The sequence below is a fragment of the Tachypleus tridentatus genome, chromosome 13 (assembly GCF_004210375.1).
Source record: "Tachypleus tridentatus isolate NWPU-2018 chromosome 13, ASM421037v1, whole genome shotgun sequence".
NCBI classification, from domain to species: domain Eukaryota; kingdom Metazoa; phylum Arthropoda; class Merostomata; order Xiphosura; family Limulidae; genus Tachypleus; species Tachypleus tridentatus.
In genome coordinates this window covers 256551047-256570438 of record NC_134837.1, presented here as the reverse complement: position 1 = coordinate 256570438, position 19392 = coordinate 256551047, and the positions used below count along the sequence as shown (strand labels likewise).

General features: G+C 33.0%; 1 protein-coding gene across 1 annotated transcript in view; it reads right to left on the bottom strand.

The window, feature by feature from the left end:
• Positions 1 to 11056: 11056 nt before the first annotated feature.
• The window catches only part of LOC143239181 (uncharacterized), a 34641-nt gene continuing 26305 nt past the window's right edge, over positions 11057 to 19392 (bottom strand). Inside the window, exons 7-13 of the mRNA XM_076480045.1 lie at positions 18295 to 18493; positions 16912 to 17056; positions 14792 to 14905; positions 14132 to 14276; positions 13100 to 13179; positions 11984 to 12080; positions 11057 to 11836 (exon numbers count right to left, since the gene is read on the bottom strand). Coding sequence (XP_076336160.1) covers positions 11655 to 11836; positions 11984 to 12080; positions 13100 to 13179; positions 14132 to 14276; positions 14792 to 14905; positions 16912 to 17056; positions 18295 to 18493 — 962 coding nt within the window. The 3' untranslated portion in view covers positions 11057 to 11654. The remainder of the gene's footprint in view (positions 11837 to 11983; positions 12081 to 13099; positions 13180 to 14131; positions 14277 to 14791; positions 14906 to 16911; positions 17057 to 18294; positions 18494 to 19392) is intronic.

Here is a 19392-nt window from a genome sequence, read left to right as displayed (position 1 = left end):
GCTTGGGGAACAAGAAAAATCGCAAGGAGCAAGGTCAGGTGAGTAGGGGGGGGGAAGAACAGTGATCGAGTGTTTGGCCAAAAACTCACGAGTTCTTCGGGCTTAATTTCGCAGCAACGCGGTGCATCTTCAATTTTTCGGTCAAAATCTCGTAACAAGATCCAACTGATATCCCACACTCTTCAGCAAGCTCCCTGACAGTCAGACGTCGATTTGCCCGCACCAGGGTGTTGATTTTGTCGACGTGTGGGTCGTCAGTTGACGTGAAAGGACGTCCAGGATGCTCATCATCTTAAATGGACTGTCGACCATCCTTAAAACGTTCATGCCACTTGAAACATGCCGTACGCTTCATAGCAACATCACCGTAAGCCGTGTTAAGCATAACAAAAGTTTCAGTCGCATATTTTCCAAGTTTAACACAAAATTTCACAGCAAGTCGTTACTCCTTCAGGTTATTCATTCTGAAATCCGCCAAACGAAAAAATCGCACTTCACTTAAAACCGCGTAGTTAATACACAAATGAAGATATCTGCAATCGGAAAATGGCGTCGTAATCAGTTGATCTGTGCAAACCTAGCGACACCAAGCGGATTCCCCTGGAACCAACTGGAGCCGCGCAATTCAAACAGTCCGCGTATTTTTTGAACAGACCTCGTACGTCGTAGACTTTGATATTGGAAACTATCGAACAAATGATCACCATTCACACCTGGGCACTTATTATTATTATTATTAGTTATTACTTATAACTAGGTTGTATTTTTAATAGCTAAGAAATAACTGAATGAAATTGAAACTTACACAAAAATTAAATGTTTCAGGTTCAACCAATAAAAATTTACAGACAAAAATACAGTAAGTTTCAGATTTAATAAAAATAACCAAAAATAAGTGAGTTTCATATATAAAAGAATCTAAAAATTGTTTGATTTATTTATTGAAAAATCTTAGAAAAGCAAGACAACACATTTTATTCAACTGTGTCTACAAAGAAATACTTCTATAAAATATGTTCTGTGATGTAATACTGTGATGATAGCTCATTTTAAAACTAAAATTTCAATAAATTCTTTTTCTCAAGAATGGTAAACGTTATTGAAAGCCAATTATGAGTACACTGCTGTAGAACTGTAAGACCATTCCCTAGAAGGTTGCAGACACAATAGCCTTCCGCAGGAACAAGTATTTATACCTGTGCGGACGGAGGGTGTTTTTCCTAGTATATATAATAGGGAAAAGAAATGTTATAAATCATTGGTTATTTATAAAGGAAATATTTAAGTATAAAATGGGATTTGTTGTATTTCTGGTAGAACAAATTAAATAAGTTTACAGCTAAATGTTAGAACACGTGTGCCAGAGAAAACAAATACGAACAAGATACCTAAAGGTTAGTGTAAGTAATATACTATATAGTATTGTCAATGTTAAAAATTCATATGGAGAAAGCCTGTATATAGATAGGGAGAGATAGATGAACAAAATTATAGAAAAAAGACGTAAAACAAACTATTAATAATAATAAACACATGTGATGAGATGAATGATGAAGGTTTGTTTGCTTTTTGAACTTCGCTGAAAGCTGTACGAGGGTTATCTGCGCCATTTGTCCCTATTTTAGCAGTGTAAAACTAGAGGGAAAGCAACTAATCATCACCACCCACCGCCAACTCTTGGGCTAATCTTTTGCTACCCAATAGTGGAATTGATCGTAACATTATAACGCCATCAGGGCTGTAAGGGCGAGTATATTTAGTGTGAGGAGGATTGAAACCCGCGACCAGAGATCGCGGGTCGAGCACCCTAACCACCTGGCCATACCAAGCCCAAATGTTGAACTACTGATTACAATTAATTCACTGTTTCAATTCATTTAATTTTATCTTTTCATGTAACACTAACTTAATCTTTATCTTATCGTGTTACACTAACTTAATCTTTATCTTATCGTGTTACACTAAATTAATCTTTGTCTTATCGTGTTACACTAAATTAATCTTTGTCTTATCATGTTACACTAAATTAATCTTTGTGTTATCATGTTACACTAAATTAATCTTTATCTTATCATGTTACACTAACTTAATCTCTGTCTTATCATGTTATACTAAATTAATCTTTATCTTATCATGTTATACTAAATTAATCTTTGTCTTATCATGTTACACTAATCTAATCTTTGTCTTATCATGTTACACTAACATAATCTTTGTCTTATCATGTTACACTGAATTAATCATTATCTTATCATGTAACACTAACTTAATCTTTGTCTTATCATGTTACGCTAAATTAATTTTTGTCTTATCATGTTATACTAATCCAATCTTTGTCTTATCATGTTACACTAAATTAATCTTTATCTTATCATGTTATACTAATCTAATCTTTGTCTTATCATGTTACACTAACATAATCTTTGTCTTATCATGTTACACTGAATTAATCATTATCTTATCATGTAACACTAACTTAATCTTTGTCTTATCATGTTACGCTAAATTAATTTTTGTCTTATCATGTTACGCTAAATTAATTTTTGTCTTATCATGTTACATGAAATCAATCTTTGTTTTATTTGTGCATCTAACCCCAGGTAGGTCAGCAGTAAGTCTATGAGTTTTCAACTCTTAAGAAATTGGGTTTCATTATCTCGTGGGCAGAGCACAGGTAGCCCTCTGAGTTGCTCTGCGTTTAACAACGTTTTTCAGTAAATAGAAGCGAAGTGCTTAAATGACATAGTTCATGGTTTACTATTTTATTGTGTTGTTTATTTTTTTTATTTATATCATTTAGTAAACATGAAATGTAATATAATGTGATCTAATGTTTATTAATATTATCTTTTTATTTGTATCATTTAGTAAACATGAAATGTAATATAATGTGATTTAATGTTTATTAATATTATATTTTTATTTGTATCATTTACTAAGCATGAAATGTAATATAATGTGATCTAATGTTTATTAACATTATCTTTTTATTTGTATCATTTAGTAAACATGAAATGTAATATAATGTGGTCTAATGTTTATTAATATTATATTTTTATTTGTATCATTTACTAAACATGAAATGTAATATAATGTGATCTAATGTTTATTAATATTATCTTTTTATTTATATCATTCAGTAAACATGAAATGTAATATAATGTGGTCTAATGTTTATTAATATTATCTTTTTATTTGTATCATTTAGTAAACATGAAATGTAATATAATGTGATTTAATGTTTATTAATATTATATTTTTATTTGTATCATTTACTAAGCATGAAATGTAATATAATGTGATCTAATGTTTATTAACATTATCTTTTTATTTGTATCATTTAGTAAACATGAAATGTAATATAATGTGGTCTAATGTTTATTAATATTATATTTTTATTTGTATCATTTACTAAACATGAAATGTAATATAATGTGATCTAATGCTTATTAATATTATCTTTTTATTTATATCATTCAGTAAACATGAAATGTAATATAATGTGGTCTAATGTTTATTAATATTATATTTTTATTTGTATCATTTACTAAACATGAAATGTAATATAATGTGATCTAATGTTTATTAATATTATCTTTTTATTTATATCATTTACTAAACATGAAATGTAATATAATGTGATCTAATGTTTATTAACATTATCTTTTTATTTGTATCATTTAGTAAACATGAAATGTAATATAATGTGGTCTAATGTTTATTAATATTATATTTTTATTTATATCATTTACTAAACATGAAATGTAATATAATGTGATCTAATGTTTATTAATATTATCTTTTTATTTATATCATTCAGTAAACATGAAATGTAATATAATGTGGTCTAATGTTTATTAATATTATCTTTTTATTTGTATCATTTAGTAAACATGAAATGTAATATAATGTGATTTAATGTTTATTAATATTATATTTTTATTTGTATCATTTACTAAGCATGAAATGTAATATAATGTGATCTAATGTTTATTAACATTATCTTTTTATTTATATCATTTACTAAACATGAAATGTAATATAATGACAATCTATGATGTATTATTAATATTATGTTGTGTTTTTTCTATCACAGAAAGATTACGAGTTCCGTACTCCCTGGCCAGCAACAACTTAAATATTTCGAATTCTGAGCTAATCAACAGGTCATTTGAACTCGTGAAATGTTAACGTCAGAGGACTGAGATGAGCTAATTTTATGTTCCTATTTTCGTTGTAGAAGTGACATCCAGTGTAATTTGTATCGAATCTCTGTTTTATTATGTGACTTCTCTTCATGTAGTCGTATAGTTCACGTTGCATTATAATAATTCATCTTAAAATTTTTTCATCAAACAACAAAGGTCATTTATTTAAACGTTTTCCTATTTTGCTTAGCAATTCACACCCAGTCATTTTGATACTCGACTTTATCATTAATACGGCAGTAAACAGTCGTATTAGCTATTTTAAAATAAACCCAATAAAAATTCCGGGACGTACAGAGAAAATCAAATAAAAGCAGTAAAGGCATATTGAAAAAATCCCGGTAGATGTCGCGCACGAAATCCGCTTTTTATGATAAATGAAAATTTTCAGAAAATACATTAGCTTAATTTTCATCTGGCTACTCGTGTTTTTATGTGTTAAGTGATTAGTTCATCATATTCGTACCAAAAAAGAAAAGAAATATAAATCGAGAAATTCAAGAGGTGGTAGGTTTCTTTGTCTTTCCCATCGAAAGAGGAAGATAGCCAAAAATAAGAAAATGGATTCTAAACTAACAGAACATGATGTTCTGTACGGAACTTGAAAATAGAAGAAACCACAGATACGACAACACAAAGAGAACTGGTAGAAACAACAGGAAGTTTGGACGTTGAAAAACGTTACAATGTTTTCTCTTCTTCATTTTTGAATTTTCCAAAAATGCCATTTGAAAGAGATTGGTTGAGACGTATCGGCACGTGATTTATGTAGTAATCAAATGAATAAAATCTCACGTGGGAACAATAAAACCTGTTTCATTCTTTTTCTGGTCTATATGGATTTATGTTCACATGTGATTTTTATTAGTATTATTTCTTAAGTATGTTACGAAAGAAGTGTATGAAACTAATTTGAGAATCGTCGATGGTTCCTCCAAGTGCCACAGCGGTATGTCTGCGGACTTAAAACGCTATAAACCGAATTTTGATACCCGTGGTGACCCATTGTGTAGCTTTGTGTTTAACTACAAACAATTGTTGATCATTGGCTGAACCGGCACACCGAGAAAAGGGTGTACTTCAGCCACGCAGAGTTGACCATATTTGGCCCTCAATAGATTCGAAAACCTATCCGTATGTCCGTCGTTAACAACAACGAACCATTTTTAGTAGTTTGGTGGGGAGTAATATTCTACATGTGCGTATCAAATGTTATCACAATCTGGACATTTTTACTTAGTTATAGAACAAAAATAGAGTGAAAATGGTTACCCATGTTGACATAGTTTTTTATTTTATTTTCGTGAATTTGACCCACAAAAACTAATCACTTCTAAGCTGGGTCATGATCCAAATGTATACCAGCTTTAATCCAAATTCATTCAACCGTTTTCGAAAAATCTGCTGACAAACAAACAAACGCACACACAAGGGTGAAAACATAACCTCCGTCCACATAGGTGACGGAGGTAAAAAACCTTGGATATACGTTACGATGAGAACTTGGTTATAAATAAGTTATGTTGAAGTAGATATTTATTCTAGTTTTTTAAAACTTAACCGCTGGTTTTTGTGTACACTTTAGTTATACGTAAGTAAATCTCTATTTAGTAACAAGTTGCAGTCATGGTAAGCTATGAAGTGAGAGCGAAACACAACATTAACCTGGCCATCAGTGTAGCAAATCAAACAGACTTAGTTTTTCTTACGTTTTTACTCATAAAGATTAGGAAACCATTGCTGTAATCTTTCAGTTTAAATGTCTTACCATACTATATTGAACTGGTTAGGTGTGAAAGAATATACACTGAACTGGCTATGGGCATCTAGGTGTGAATAAACAAACACCGAACTAGTTTGTTTTCGAATTTCGCGCAAAGCTACACGAGGACTATCTGCACTAGCCATCCGTAATTTAGCAGTGTAAGACTAGAGGGAAGGCAGCTAGTCATCACCACACCGACAACTATTGGGCTACTTTTTACCAACGAATAGTGTGATTGACCGTCACATTATAACGCTTAAAGGGAGAGCATGTTTGGTGTGACGGTGATTGGAACCCGCGACCCTCGGATTATGAGTCGAACGTCTTAACCAACTGGCCATGCCGGGCTCCGAACTAGTTAGGAACATTTTAGTGAGAACAGATTGCAATCTGAAATATGGTTAGCTATGCCACAATAAACAAAAATACAAGGGATTCACCCTGGCCATAATACACTTTTACAGTATGGTGTTTACCACATTTACAGAGTGAAAAGTGTGATATTTTCTTCCCATACAGAGTGACGCTGTAACAGTTACATCTACTAAATAATCTGGTGGCTATTGCATCACTTTTCAAAACTATGGACAAAACAAAATATGTTAGAAGTTTATGTAGTCGAAAAAAATATGGATGAATAAAAAAATGTACCTAAGTTGTTTTCAAGGTGAGGGTAAGGGGTTTTATTGCGCTTTGTCAAAATATTCTCCTGGTAAAATTGAAAGGAATCGTGTATAATGACAAAACTTGAACCAATTTCACACTGTGGTACAGAGAACATTTTTCTGTTTCTAACCGAGACAGAAAAAATAAAGCTAAAAAACAGGGACCTTTGGTAACCCTATGTTTGCGTAGCCAGTACGATACTTGCCCATTCACAGTGTACTGAGATACGGGCTGTTCAGCACATTTGAATACGTTATTAACTTGTATGCAGGTAAGATGAATCGTTGAATATACTCTGAACTGTCTAGAGGTATTTGAGTGCGAACAGATATGTTGTCCTGATAAATATTTTATTAAATTTGACCATTTCAGAAAAAACAACATACAAAGATGAAATTTTCTAAACTTCCCTTTTAATTTAACTGTGGGTGTGTGAAAACAATAACAGATAATCTCGCAATTATGTTAAAAGTAGCTTCTTCAGGTGGCGGCTGTTGCCCATACGATGTCCTTCCTCTGGTTTCTAGTTTAAAATTAGGAACAGCTAGAACTGAACCGTAGGTTTTCCATCTGGCTGTTTTGACCAGTATGCAAATAATGTATTGTTCAAGTAAACAAACAAACAGGAACAAAACGTTTCTTTAACCAGAAACTCGATCAGTCTAAAGTCCATAAAACATGGTGATAAACTTTCTCGTCAACTGATATGATAGTAATCATTTTTCACTTTTGATTGTTTAATCGTTTTAATACAAATGGCCTGGCACAGCCAGGTAGTTAAGGCGCTCGACTTCTTATCCAAGTGTGGCGGGTTCGAATCCTCGTCGCACCAAACATACTCGCTCTTTCAGCCGTGGGGGCGTTATAATGTTTCGGTCAATCCCATTATTTATTGATAAAAGAGTAGTCCAAAAGTTGGCGGTGAGTGGTGATGACCTGTTGCCTTTCCTCTAGTCTTACTCCGCTAAATTAGGGATGGCTAGCGCAGATAGTCCTCGTGTAGGTTTGCACGAAACTTAAAAACAAAGAAACAATACAGCTTCCAAAGCGGTTGTAAAAGTTGACCTATTTCAATTTGCGCTGTCTGCTATTTTCGGCGAAAACTTGGCTTGAGATTTAGATATTGTATGGTAAACAATAACCACAGGTATTTAAGTAAAATATAGAATACATAAGATGATTTCCACAAAATGTTTAAGTAATCTAATGAATGAGTAACATTAATATCCAAATTCATAATACCTGACAACAACAGTTTCGATTTCGATTTCGAACCTTTCTTATTTTCACAGATAACTTTCAACAGATATCCTACCGTGATCACATACACGACGAGTACATTAGAAACATATTTATATTTTGTAACTGTAAGAAACAGGAGACATAATATCTCCATCTGATGTTTCAATTGTGTCCTCATACAATTTTTTACACGATATAAAATTTTATTTTAAAAAAGGAAATAGCCCAGCTAAACAACAAATCGACTTTCGGTCAGAAAACGCAAAATGTTGTTCAAACGAAGAATAACACTGTTGAATAACTTCCCAGTGAAAAAAAAATATATACTGAAATTTCGTCTTCACGGAATGAAACCCTAATCGGCAATTATAATTCTAGCTTAATTTTAATAAATTCGAAGCTTTTCAGGACATTACATATTCCAAATTCTCGTTGGCCCAATTATAGGACGATCTCGAATATAAAGCGACTTCCATTTTCAGAAACCATAGGAAAGAAAAAATGAGTGTCATAACTTCCCTTTCAGGTCTGCATATTAATACCATGACTGAACAGCTTGAAGGTGGATTAGTTGCAAGAATTAGCGATGACCTTGACCGAATATCTGGCGCACATGCTATCTGGGCGTCCATGAATGTGACAGGCTATAATAGGGGGAATGGGCCTGTGTTCAGCTATTAAGGGGACTGCGAATTTTACAGCCTAATTATTAATAAAAAACATCGCCTTAAATACATCGCCTAGGGCAAATACAGTAATAATCAATATAGGTTTGGTAAAGTTACCCATTGAAGGCTAAATAAATAAAAATATATTACTTTATAAATTATGTGTTCAGCATGTTGTTTATTGTTTTTAAATTTTTACACTAAAATTTGTATATAGACTCAAAGTTTCATAATGTTATAGCACTTTAGGCAGACATTTTATTAGAACGATACAATGATAGCTATGCATATGACTTTACCAAAGAAAGTGCATGATTACCATAAATTATCATTCCAAGAAAACATTTAAAATGAATTACTTAGTTGTTTTACAAGCAATTACCTACATAATGTAGCTGGCCGTAGTTTTTGTTTGTTTTTGAATTTCACGCAAAGCTACTCGAGGGCTATCTACGCTAGCCGTCAATAAATTAGCAGTGTAAGATTAGAGGAAAGGCAACTAGTCATCACCACTCACCGCCAACTCTTGGGCTACTATTTTTAACCAACGAATAGTTGGATTAACCGTACATTATAACGCCCCCACGGCTGAAAGGGCGAGCATGTTTGGTGCGACCGGGATTCGAACCGGCGACCCTCAGATTAGGAGTCGAGTGCCTTATCCACCTGACCATGTAGTGTCTAACTATAGATGCGTTTCTCAGTTAACAGGAACAAAACAAATTGCAATAAAATGAAACATTCTTTTTCGTCAAATCAAAAGATTTAACTTTCTTAAACCGTTAGTCGTTTAATAATAATAAAAAACAACTTATACGATCAACTCTTGATTAATTAATGCGAAGTGGTTTCGGTAAGTTTACGGACTTATCACGCTGAGATCTAGAGGATGATTCCAATTGTGTAAATTTGCACTAAAACAACAACAAAAAGTCATTTTCTACTTTAACAATTAAACTTTGGTCACTATAAATTTAGTGAAAACAGCAATAAGTTGTAGATACTTAATGTTCGTTAGTAGATTTACTCATAATTAAAGTGATTGTTACATGCTTACATTGTTTCTTCCTTTTGTAACTTCATGAACTCATTTAGAGTAAAAAGAACACGTGATCAACTTAATTGTAACAACAAAGCAGTAACACTGAAGTATTTACTGAACACAGTTTTTATTTCGTGTACAAACCTTAGATATTTTGCAACAAAATTACGTAAGGCACTTTTATATAAAATGTTACACATAAATTGCTACAATGCTCTGATCAGAAACATTGTAAAGACCTTGTTTGGGATATGCGGTATTACTGGCGAGATTTATCTCAAAAGTTGAAATTATTCTTTTGAAAACGAAGCAAAGGTTCCAACTCTATATTATACAGAAATGTTTAGTGTCAACTCTTTTCATGATTTACACGCAAAATAACAACTAAATGTTTTATTTCAACTTTAAAATTAAATTTAACTACACATTAGATGACTTCATCTGTGAACGTTTCGCACGCGAAATTACGTCACTTGCAGATATTCCAAGATATCATGCAAAGTATGTCGGAGCTAGAAATGACCGTTGGTTCGTGAACAGTCACCACGATAACTTATACCCACTTGTGTCTCAAAACGAACCAAACTGCACCGTTTTTTATTCAAAATTTCCGAGAAGTAACCTCGTGAACTCACCTAGATAACTTCACGTTTTCGCCACTAGAGGCGCACAAGATTGCATACCTATCTCGCTCTCAAAACTTTACATCTTCGAACTCGTATATCGTCATATTCTTCAATATATTGTAATCCATTAATTACTAGAATATCCCAGCTAAACTAACAAATTTAACTTCACTCAAAAAAGACGAATTTCTGTACAGTTAGGTTATTATTATTTAAGTATGCGTAAAAAGACCTTCTCGAAAAACAAAACATTAAGTTATTAATTAAACCAATAAGGTGCTGCGAACTCCATATTCAAACGAAAACACCAACTTATTTTAAACAGTTTAAATTGTTTCAATTTCAGCTATGATGAAACAAATAATAAATTGGAGTTAAACGGATAATAATTACATTAATTTTGACAAAAATGCCTTATACCAAAATAACATGGAGGTTGTTTTTTACGTCAGTGATGAAACAGCTATCGTTTGTTTGGTGTCCCTCTGTGTGTGACAATGTCTACTATTCCTTCCACTGTATTTTCAATGTTTCACATACAGTTGAAGAAATTAAAACAGTTCTTATCTCTTTAATTAAGCCAAGCTATTTTAATCACCTAAACAATAAAACGACTTATAAAAGATACTGAATGGATGTAAAAGGCTTAGCCGTACTATATTGTTGTAACCTGCTTTATAAAGCATGATATCAAAATGGTGTTAAGTACAAGATATCGAATTTCACAAGATGTTGCCTCGAAATCAAGACATTTAGAACAGTTAATCCAGTTTTTGGTATTACTCCATTTTTGTGTATGTCTTAGGCAAGTAACAAGAAGTATTTATGTTCCAACAACATATTAAACATGATAACCTATATTTCTGTATAAAGCAGTACCTTACATTGTAATCCCAAGGACGTCTTATATATTACATTGGACTTTCTTCTTAACAAATATGATTAATCATATTTTATTTGAATGATTTTTGTATGTTAATGAAGTGGTGAATGGTGGTACACACACAAGAAACGGGTGATATACTTACTACTAATTCCATATCGTTCAATAGCACGATGCAGTCACCCTTATCAGTATGGCTGGAACGATATAAAATATCTTTTCATAAAAGTAACAGTCATAACACAGACTGTTGAACGGCTTGATGTTAAAGTATATAAAAACAAATTAAAAAATGAAACATTTTTACTAGTGCATTCTACGTAGATATTTTTTTTATGGGGGGGGGAACTTAGATTTAGGGACAAAGCCTAATGTTCTTAAAGCAAATTGCGTTCAGTGACAAAAATCGTGAAAACAATTTTTGTAGGGGCAACTAGTGAAGATTTATGTATTGTAGCACGTGGTAATAACGTGGACAAGCTGTGATTGGCGAACGGTTTCCCTGTTAAAATGTGTGATGACACCGGCCGTATAGAAAGATTCTCGTTAAGATCTTATACTGCCGCCCCTAACGCCTGCATTTCTTCCGCGTGCGCTTGCAACCTGTTCCTGCGGCTCCGTCGGGCATCTAGTTTCTCCTTCAATCCTATTTCCATCCGAGCATGTTTCAAAGCCTGACTGTTTTTAAAGTCTTCAACTTTCGCTTCGTGGCGCTTTCGTAGTTCGTTAATCTTTCCTGAAATAAAGAGAAAATTTGCTAAGCTATACAAACAAAGAGCAGTGAGTTAAACTTGATAGTTAACACAATATTGTAATGTGAAGTAATACATTTAAAACTTAAACTAAACGCTCTATTACAATTGTAAAACAAACAAATGCTTACCAAATATTTCTTCATTAGATGGTGGAGGTGCTAAGTCTTTTAACGGGACTGGTGTTGGAGCTGGTGGAATCAGTGGCTCAGGTGCAAGAGAATTATACTGGTGGGTTTATAAATATATAACAAAATAAATACATGTTTTCGATACTAATTCAGATAAAAACAACGTTTTGTGAGCAAACAGTTTCTGATTCCCCCCTACTTTTATACTTTTCTTGGGCCCCCTATGGTTCAGTAATAAGTCTGAAGACTTACACTAAAAACCGGGTTTCGATATCCCTGGTTGGCAGAGCACAAATAGCCCATTAACTACAAACGAGTAATTAAATCTTTGGAGGAAGTTTTCTCATGATTTGACGTACTATTTGGGAGTATAATAATCTAGGAAGGAAATCTGAATAAGGCAAAATGTGAAAAGTACATTCGATTTCTTTTTTTATTAATAGCATGTTTCGTGAGGTAGCTGTTATAGTATACAAGATAATTTGAAGAAATATTACTAGAAACGTAACACAATATTTTTCAAAAACGTCATGGAATAGTGTTACAGACTCTGTTAGTAAAACAATACTGGCTGCTTTATATAAATATTTGGTTTGGATTAAATAACAGTTCTTACAAGTTTACACTACATCCTAACTTAAGAACATGTAGATAAAAATAACTTAAACATTTATCAGTGCAGAAATAAAATCCTTTGATTTGATTTTAAATTATGATACCGTTATAACTATTTGGCATAATCTATACAGTTAACAATAACATTTGGGAGAGAAATGGAATATTATACAGTATTGTCGTAGATTACAAACTGGTGTAACAGTTTATTAACTTTCTGTTTCTCTTACCTGCACGTTATTGCGAGTTTAAGAGTTGAGTTGAAGCGTTAAAAATAATTACCGGTGTAGTGTACCTGATCGTCGATAGGTGATATGATTATCTGATTCGGAAGTATATAGGAACATAAAATTAGTTAACTTTAGAATTATCAAACATTGACAAGTTGGATATTTTCAGAATTATAAACTGAACACTTTCGGAAATTGTCAAACTATCATCACACGATATCTTGTTATTGAACAGAGTCAATGTTTAGACACCACAACCAAAGATACTTACCTGACCTTTAACCTTTTCCGCTTCAAACAATTGCGCTACTTGTTCGTCGGCGGCAGCATCTTCAGCGTCAATATCCACATCTGAAAAACGTCAACGTTACGTCATTTACCAACTCTCTTCTAACAGCCCGCACATAGCTGGACCCCACTTGAGTCTTCAAGGTCCATTCTTGGCTGTTTTCTAACTTAACTAGTTTCATGACAAATATTCCAGATAAAAATATTTTGTTTCGTGCAAGACATTAACTGTGTTCAGGCCCTTCCCACTTCACATCCAAGTAACTCGGCAAAACACAACAACAAAAACAGACTTCGATACTCTTGCTGGGCGGAACAGAGATAGCCCATTGTGCAGCTTTGTACTTAACAATAAAATAAACATCCTATATTTGATTCACGTTCAATATTTAATCCATCTTCCTCTCTAAATATTCCAGGGAGGACCATTTCCGTGTTCTATTGGGTATCCCTTTAAAGGACTCTTCCCTTAAAAATCCTAGCTAGATCTTGTACAAGTTAAAGTAGAAATAAGTAACATTAGTCTTAATACATTTGTTTAAAAGTATCAAACTTCCTGTTATGCTATAAATAGTTTTATTGTATTATTCATAAATAAAATATTGAACTCGAAGTTATCAATTGGAAAGTATATTTTTAAATCTGTTTTTAAATATTAGTTTTTTTAAGGCTCATGTTGAGTCGATGCCAAACGATAAAGGCGGCTAAAGTAGGATTGGATTTGAGCACTCACAGAAACAGTTATAATAACTGTACGAAAATAATATTATGAGGTCAGTCTTTCGATGAAACGAACGTTCTCAAATCCAGACTGAAAACAAGACAACTCACCTTAAAATTCTGAATAGATCCTAATTTGAGCCCTGTCTAATTTTTAGTTCCACTCACATTTCTATCACACATGTAAGTAAACCAGCTGCTCGTCTAACGAATATCTTTAATATTACTTACTGATAAAGTTCAAGAGCTCTGATGGCATAATAAAAATTATTTACAGAAAAACTATCGATTTTACCGACGTCAAATTCGACATCTTTTCCCGTCAATTCTTTGACTCTTTCTTGAATGAGTCGCACACGTTCTTGGCGAAGTTCAAACTTCTTTGTCTTCCACTCTTCTGCTAACTGAGCTACGTCTCTGGCGATGACAGTGTTCAACACCTTAAAATGGAGAACCAAACATTCATGTGTTCAGAGCGTCTTCTAGTACAGATAGACAACTTTTTAGTCAATTTTCAGCAAACAAGAAATCTTAGTAAAACCGTGATGAATAAACAGCTCTAATTTCTAACAAGTCACAATCACACCCACAGATAGGCTTAATAGATAGCGATGTTTCAAATAGACAGTCAACTTCAAACTAGCAAATTTATTTACCAACTTTTTAGAAGTACATAAATGTACAAATAATCCACATAGAAAAGTAACAAGAACATGTAAAAACGGTAACAACCTATTTTAATAATTTCACAGCGATATGTACGAATGCGTATTAGAAATTATTTTTTGCTGACACTTTTACAGTTTGATCATTTATAAATAATTAAAAAATATATTAAAAGATAATATTAACTATTTGGTAATATCAACTGTTTAACAGTAACTTTAATTTACCACAGGTTAAAATGGAAAGTAATGCCACTATTGACATGGGATATTATTGAAATAATTCCTACCTGTTCGAACCATTGACGTAATGCACCTGATCGTCGGTAGGTGGTGTGGTAACATGACAAAGCATGCTCGTGTCGGTCTGTCGTTTGCATATCCGTGAATATATACGTGATAGCCTTAAATCACAATAAAAAAAATTAATGTGCTATGCTTTCAAAAATTAGAAACGATCCTTAGAAATAACTGATTACTAGAAGTTTACTTTCACGTGCGATTAGCAAACATTTCATCTTCACCTGAGGTAGTAAATCATATTCCAAAATAGGTGAAATTAACTGCAAAGAGATTCGAACTTGTGTCATCGCAACACGCACGAATCTTTAAATATATTAGTATGCTATAAACGATATATTTAAATTTAATGTTAATTCTGTTTTTGCACCTTTTGATCAATAAAATTATTATTATAATATAAATTTTATAAAAAAATCGAGAATTTATAAAATTATAACTCGGAGTTAAATCCCCGTGGTAGGTAGGCATAGTACAGGTAGCCCATTGTGTAGATTTGTGGTAAAAAACAAAGAAACCCGTGATGCATACAATGTAACGGAAAAAACTTATCCAGAATAGAAAATTAAAAAAGAAAACAAACACAAACTTGAGATTAGCTGAATGTTTATTGCTTTGTTTGTGTGAGTTTGTGTCAGTTATCCGGTTACTTTAATAACTTTTACTATCGTATTATTCCTTCTGAAAATTTTACGATAAAAACACGAAACATTTACGTGGAGAATTATATCAGGCATGAGGACAGAATGGTGAATGTTAACACTAATCGTGTTTATAGTCCTGATTTGAAAGTCAATTTTACTAATTATTAGGATAAACGAACAAGCATAAGCTGATTACAGTAATCTTTAAAAGTCTTGGCCTTCTCAGTTCTGCAACATTTTAATCATAACCATATAGATATGTAGTTTTAAGGGTTTAAAGATTTTCCACATTGGGGCTTTCATTTTGTACTCAGTACGGCTCTCTGTTCGAAAAACCACAACGTTTAACTGGCAAACGAACCAAACCGGATAGCACTCTGTCCATCACAGAAAGTGGTCTCGATTCGTCTGGTAAATATATATTTTTTAAATTTCGCGCAAAGCTACTAAAGGACTACCTGCGCTAGCCGTCCTTAATTTAGCAGTGTAAGGCAGCTAGTCATCATCACCCACCGCCAACTCTTGGGCTACTATTTTACCAACGAATAGTGGGATTGACCGTCACGTCATAACGCCCCCACGACTGAAATGGCGAGCATGTTTGGTGCGACCGGGATTCGAACCCGCGATCCTCAGATTACGAGTCGAACGCCTTAACCCACCTGGCCATGCCGGGCCCTGCTAAAGAAACGAGTTTATTTCGCTTGGAAAACTTTCATGTGAAAATTGTAAAGTCTCGGTGAATGTTGAAAAATATGGAAACTAACTCGTCACGTTGTTAACAAACAAAGTGTGAACAACCAGCACATTCGTCAAAGCAAACAAACTCAGTATGAGTAGTACTTTAGTTTCCCACAAGTTATGGTTAAATATATGAATTAATCTAATGAAAACAAAAATATTCCATAGTAGAGATAAAAATTGCTGTCACTGTATTACATTCTATTACCCAATAATCTAACCCTAACTGTTTCAGGTTACCTTTACTGCAGAAACTCCAATATTCTAGTTTATTACCCAATAAGCTAACCCTAACTATTTTAAGTCGCCTTACTGCAGAAACTCCTGTATTCTAGTCTATTACCCAATAAGCTAGTCCTAACTATTTTAAGTCGCCTTACCGCCGAAACTCCTGCATTCTAGTTTATTACCCAATAAGCTAACACTAACTATTTTAAGTCGCCTTACTGCAGAAACTCCTGCATTTTAATCTATTACCCAAGAAGCTAACCCTAACTATTTTAAGTCGCCTTACTGCCGAAACTCCTGCATTCTAGTCTATTACCCAATAAGCTAGCCCTAACTATTTTAAGTCGCCTTACTGCAGAAACTCCTGTATTCTAGTCTATTACCCAATAAGCTAGCCCTAACTATTTTAAGTCGCCTTACTGCAGAAACTCCTGTATTCTAGTCTATTACCCAATAATCTAACCCTAGTAAACAGTTGAGAACGATTATATTATCACCTTATTCAGTGTTTCCACTTCTTCCTGAGTACAATAGGGGAAAACAACATCACATAGATATCGATGCGCTCCCTGGAGGTTCTGAGTGGCAGCTACGATATTGTTTCGGGATTCAACAGCACAAGTATATTTTTGTTCAAGATCACTAGTAAAAATAAAATAAGATAATCTGTTTTCTTCAGTGAACAATAACATACCCAGTTTTAGGATAACAACTGAATGAATGACATTACAATTAACACCTCTGTAGTCTTCCTCTATAAAAATATTCCACTTAAAGTTTCCACATACTGTAGGCCAGTGGTTCCCAACCTTTTTTATGCCTCGCACCCTTAAAAAATTTTAATATTTTTTGCACCCCTCACAGTAATTATTTATTTAAGAATAAAGGTGGCTAAAACAATATTTTATAATTAGTTTTTAATGATATATAAACAAAAAATGAAACATTTGGAAAAGAAAAAATATTACAACAAACTAAAAATTACATAAAACGAAATGTTATCTCGCACCCCGATCACCCCTGGTTGGGAACCACTGCTGTAGGCTATATAACCTACTGATATTTTGTTTTAATCAACTTCTATTATGGAATTAACGTTTCTTTTTAAAAACTGTTAGAGTATAATGCAATCAACTGATTGGCTGAGATTTATACGTAACACATTTCAGTGCTCCCTCAATAATTTTCTTCATTTTCGAACTTCAATGAAAATGGACTCTTTCTTTATTTCTAGCAACTTGAGATTTTTTTATCCCATTTAGGTGAAAACAGAAGGCGTGAAGAAAAAGTTATTGAATTCAATGGAATATTTAGGGTTCTTTAAACTGAAAACGTACGTGATAAATGAAATCTCAAGTTGCTAATACTATGAGAACAACGTCGTTGAGTTTAACGACATCTACCTTTTTCTTTAAGAAGCATTTGAAAAAGAAGACAGCTAACGTACATTCCGGATACTAGAGAATAATAAATACTGTATAAATTGAAGACGAATTTGATTTTGTATTTTTAATAACCTTTAGTTATCAGTTTCTCATTAGTACGGCGTGTGTTATCTAACCCGAACAAGTACGTTTATATTAAAATCCATAACATTTGCGGCTCAGTGGTATGTCTGCGGACTTATAACGCTATAAACTGGTTTCGATACCCGTGGTGGGCAAAGCACAGATAGCTCATTGAATAGCTTTGTGCTTCATTAAAAAAAAACACAAAAAACAACCATAACATATAGTATATATAGCTTTCTCTCACAGAAAACAGATAAATTTGATGTTTTTGTACGCATATAATGTGGCATTTGCCGAAAGAGTATAATGAAATCTTATCTGAAGAAACAAAGAAAATTCTCTTAAAGTAGGATAACGGTAGTTCCTCACTCTTGTGAGATATTCGGTATTTCCTTCCATTTTTGAACTCCTAACCCTAGTTGGGTGGTGGCCTGTTTGACCATCATATACGCTTGTCGCCACTTAAAGTGAGTCTGAGCCATGTAATGTTTCTGTTCTTGGAGAAAGTCCGCTTCCTTCTCAAGCTGATTTTCTAAGTCACTTCCGTAACTGCCTCCAAATAAGTTGTCTGAAAAGAGTTGGGACAGAACAAGCTATAACTCTGGACTTTAGCTGTCTAACAGACGGTAAAATGATGTAATATATAAACAGAATATAATGTGAAATTTGAAAAGAATTGGGACAGAACAAGCTATAACTCTAGACATTAGCTGTCTAGAGACGGTAAAATGATGTAATATATAAACAGAATATAATGTGAAATTTGAAAAGAATTGGGACAGAACAAGCTATAACTCTAGACATTAGTTGTCTAGAGACGGTCTAACAGACGGTAAATGATGTAATATCATAAATAAACTACAGTGTGAAATTCTATTTGAAATGACTTTACATCAATAGATATTGTCAGCCTTGTTTGTAAAAACCCTTAATGAAAATAAATTACCTCAAACTGTTTAATTTATCGTACTTAAAAAGACTTTTAATACAAGAATATGTCATATGCAAAATGAAATATAACATTTAGTGTTATTTTTATTGTGTAGAACAGAATCCATTAATCCAAATTAATTAATCTAAAATCTATGGTTTTCAGTTGCTAACTGCCTGCAACAGTACAATATAACAAATAAACCATCAAAAGATATAAGATATGGTTTTCAGTTACTAACCATCTGAAACAGTACAACGTAACAAGTAAACCATCAAAATATTAGGCCATGATTTTCAGTTGTTAACCACCTGCGACAGTACAACATAAAATATACACCATTAAAGTATTAGGCTATGAATTTCAATTGTTAGCCATCTGTAACAGTAAAACTTAACAAGTACAACATCAACAGATTAGGCTTTGATTTTCAATCCTGAGTCATCTGTAAGAGTACAACATAACAAGTAAACCACCAAAAGATTAGGCTAGAGTTTTCAGTTGTTAACCATCTGTAACAATGAAACATAACAAGT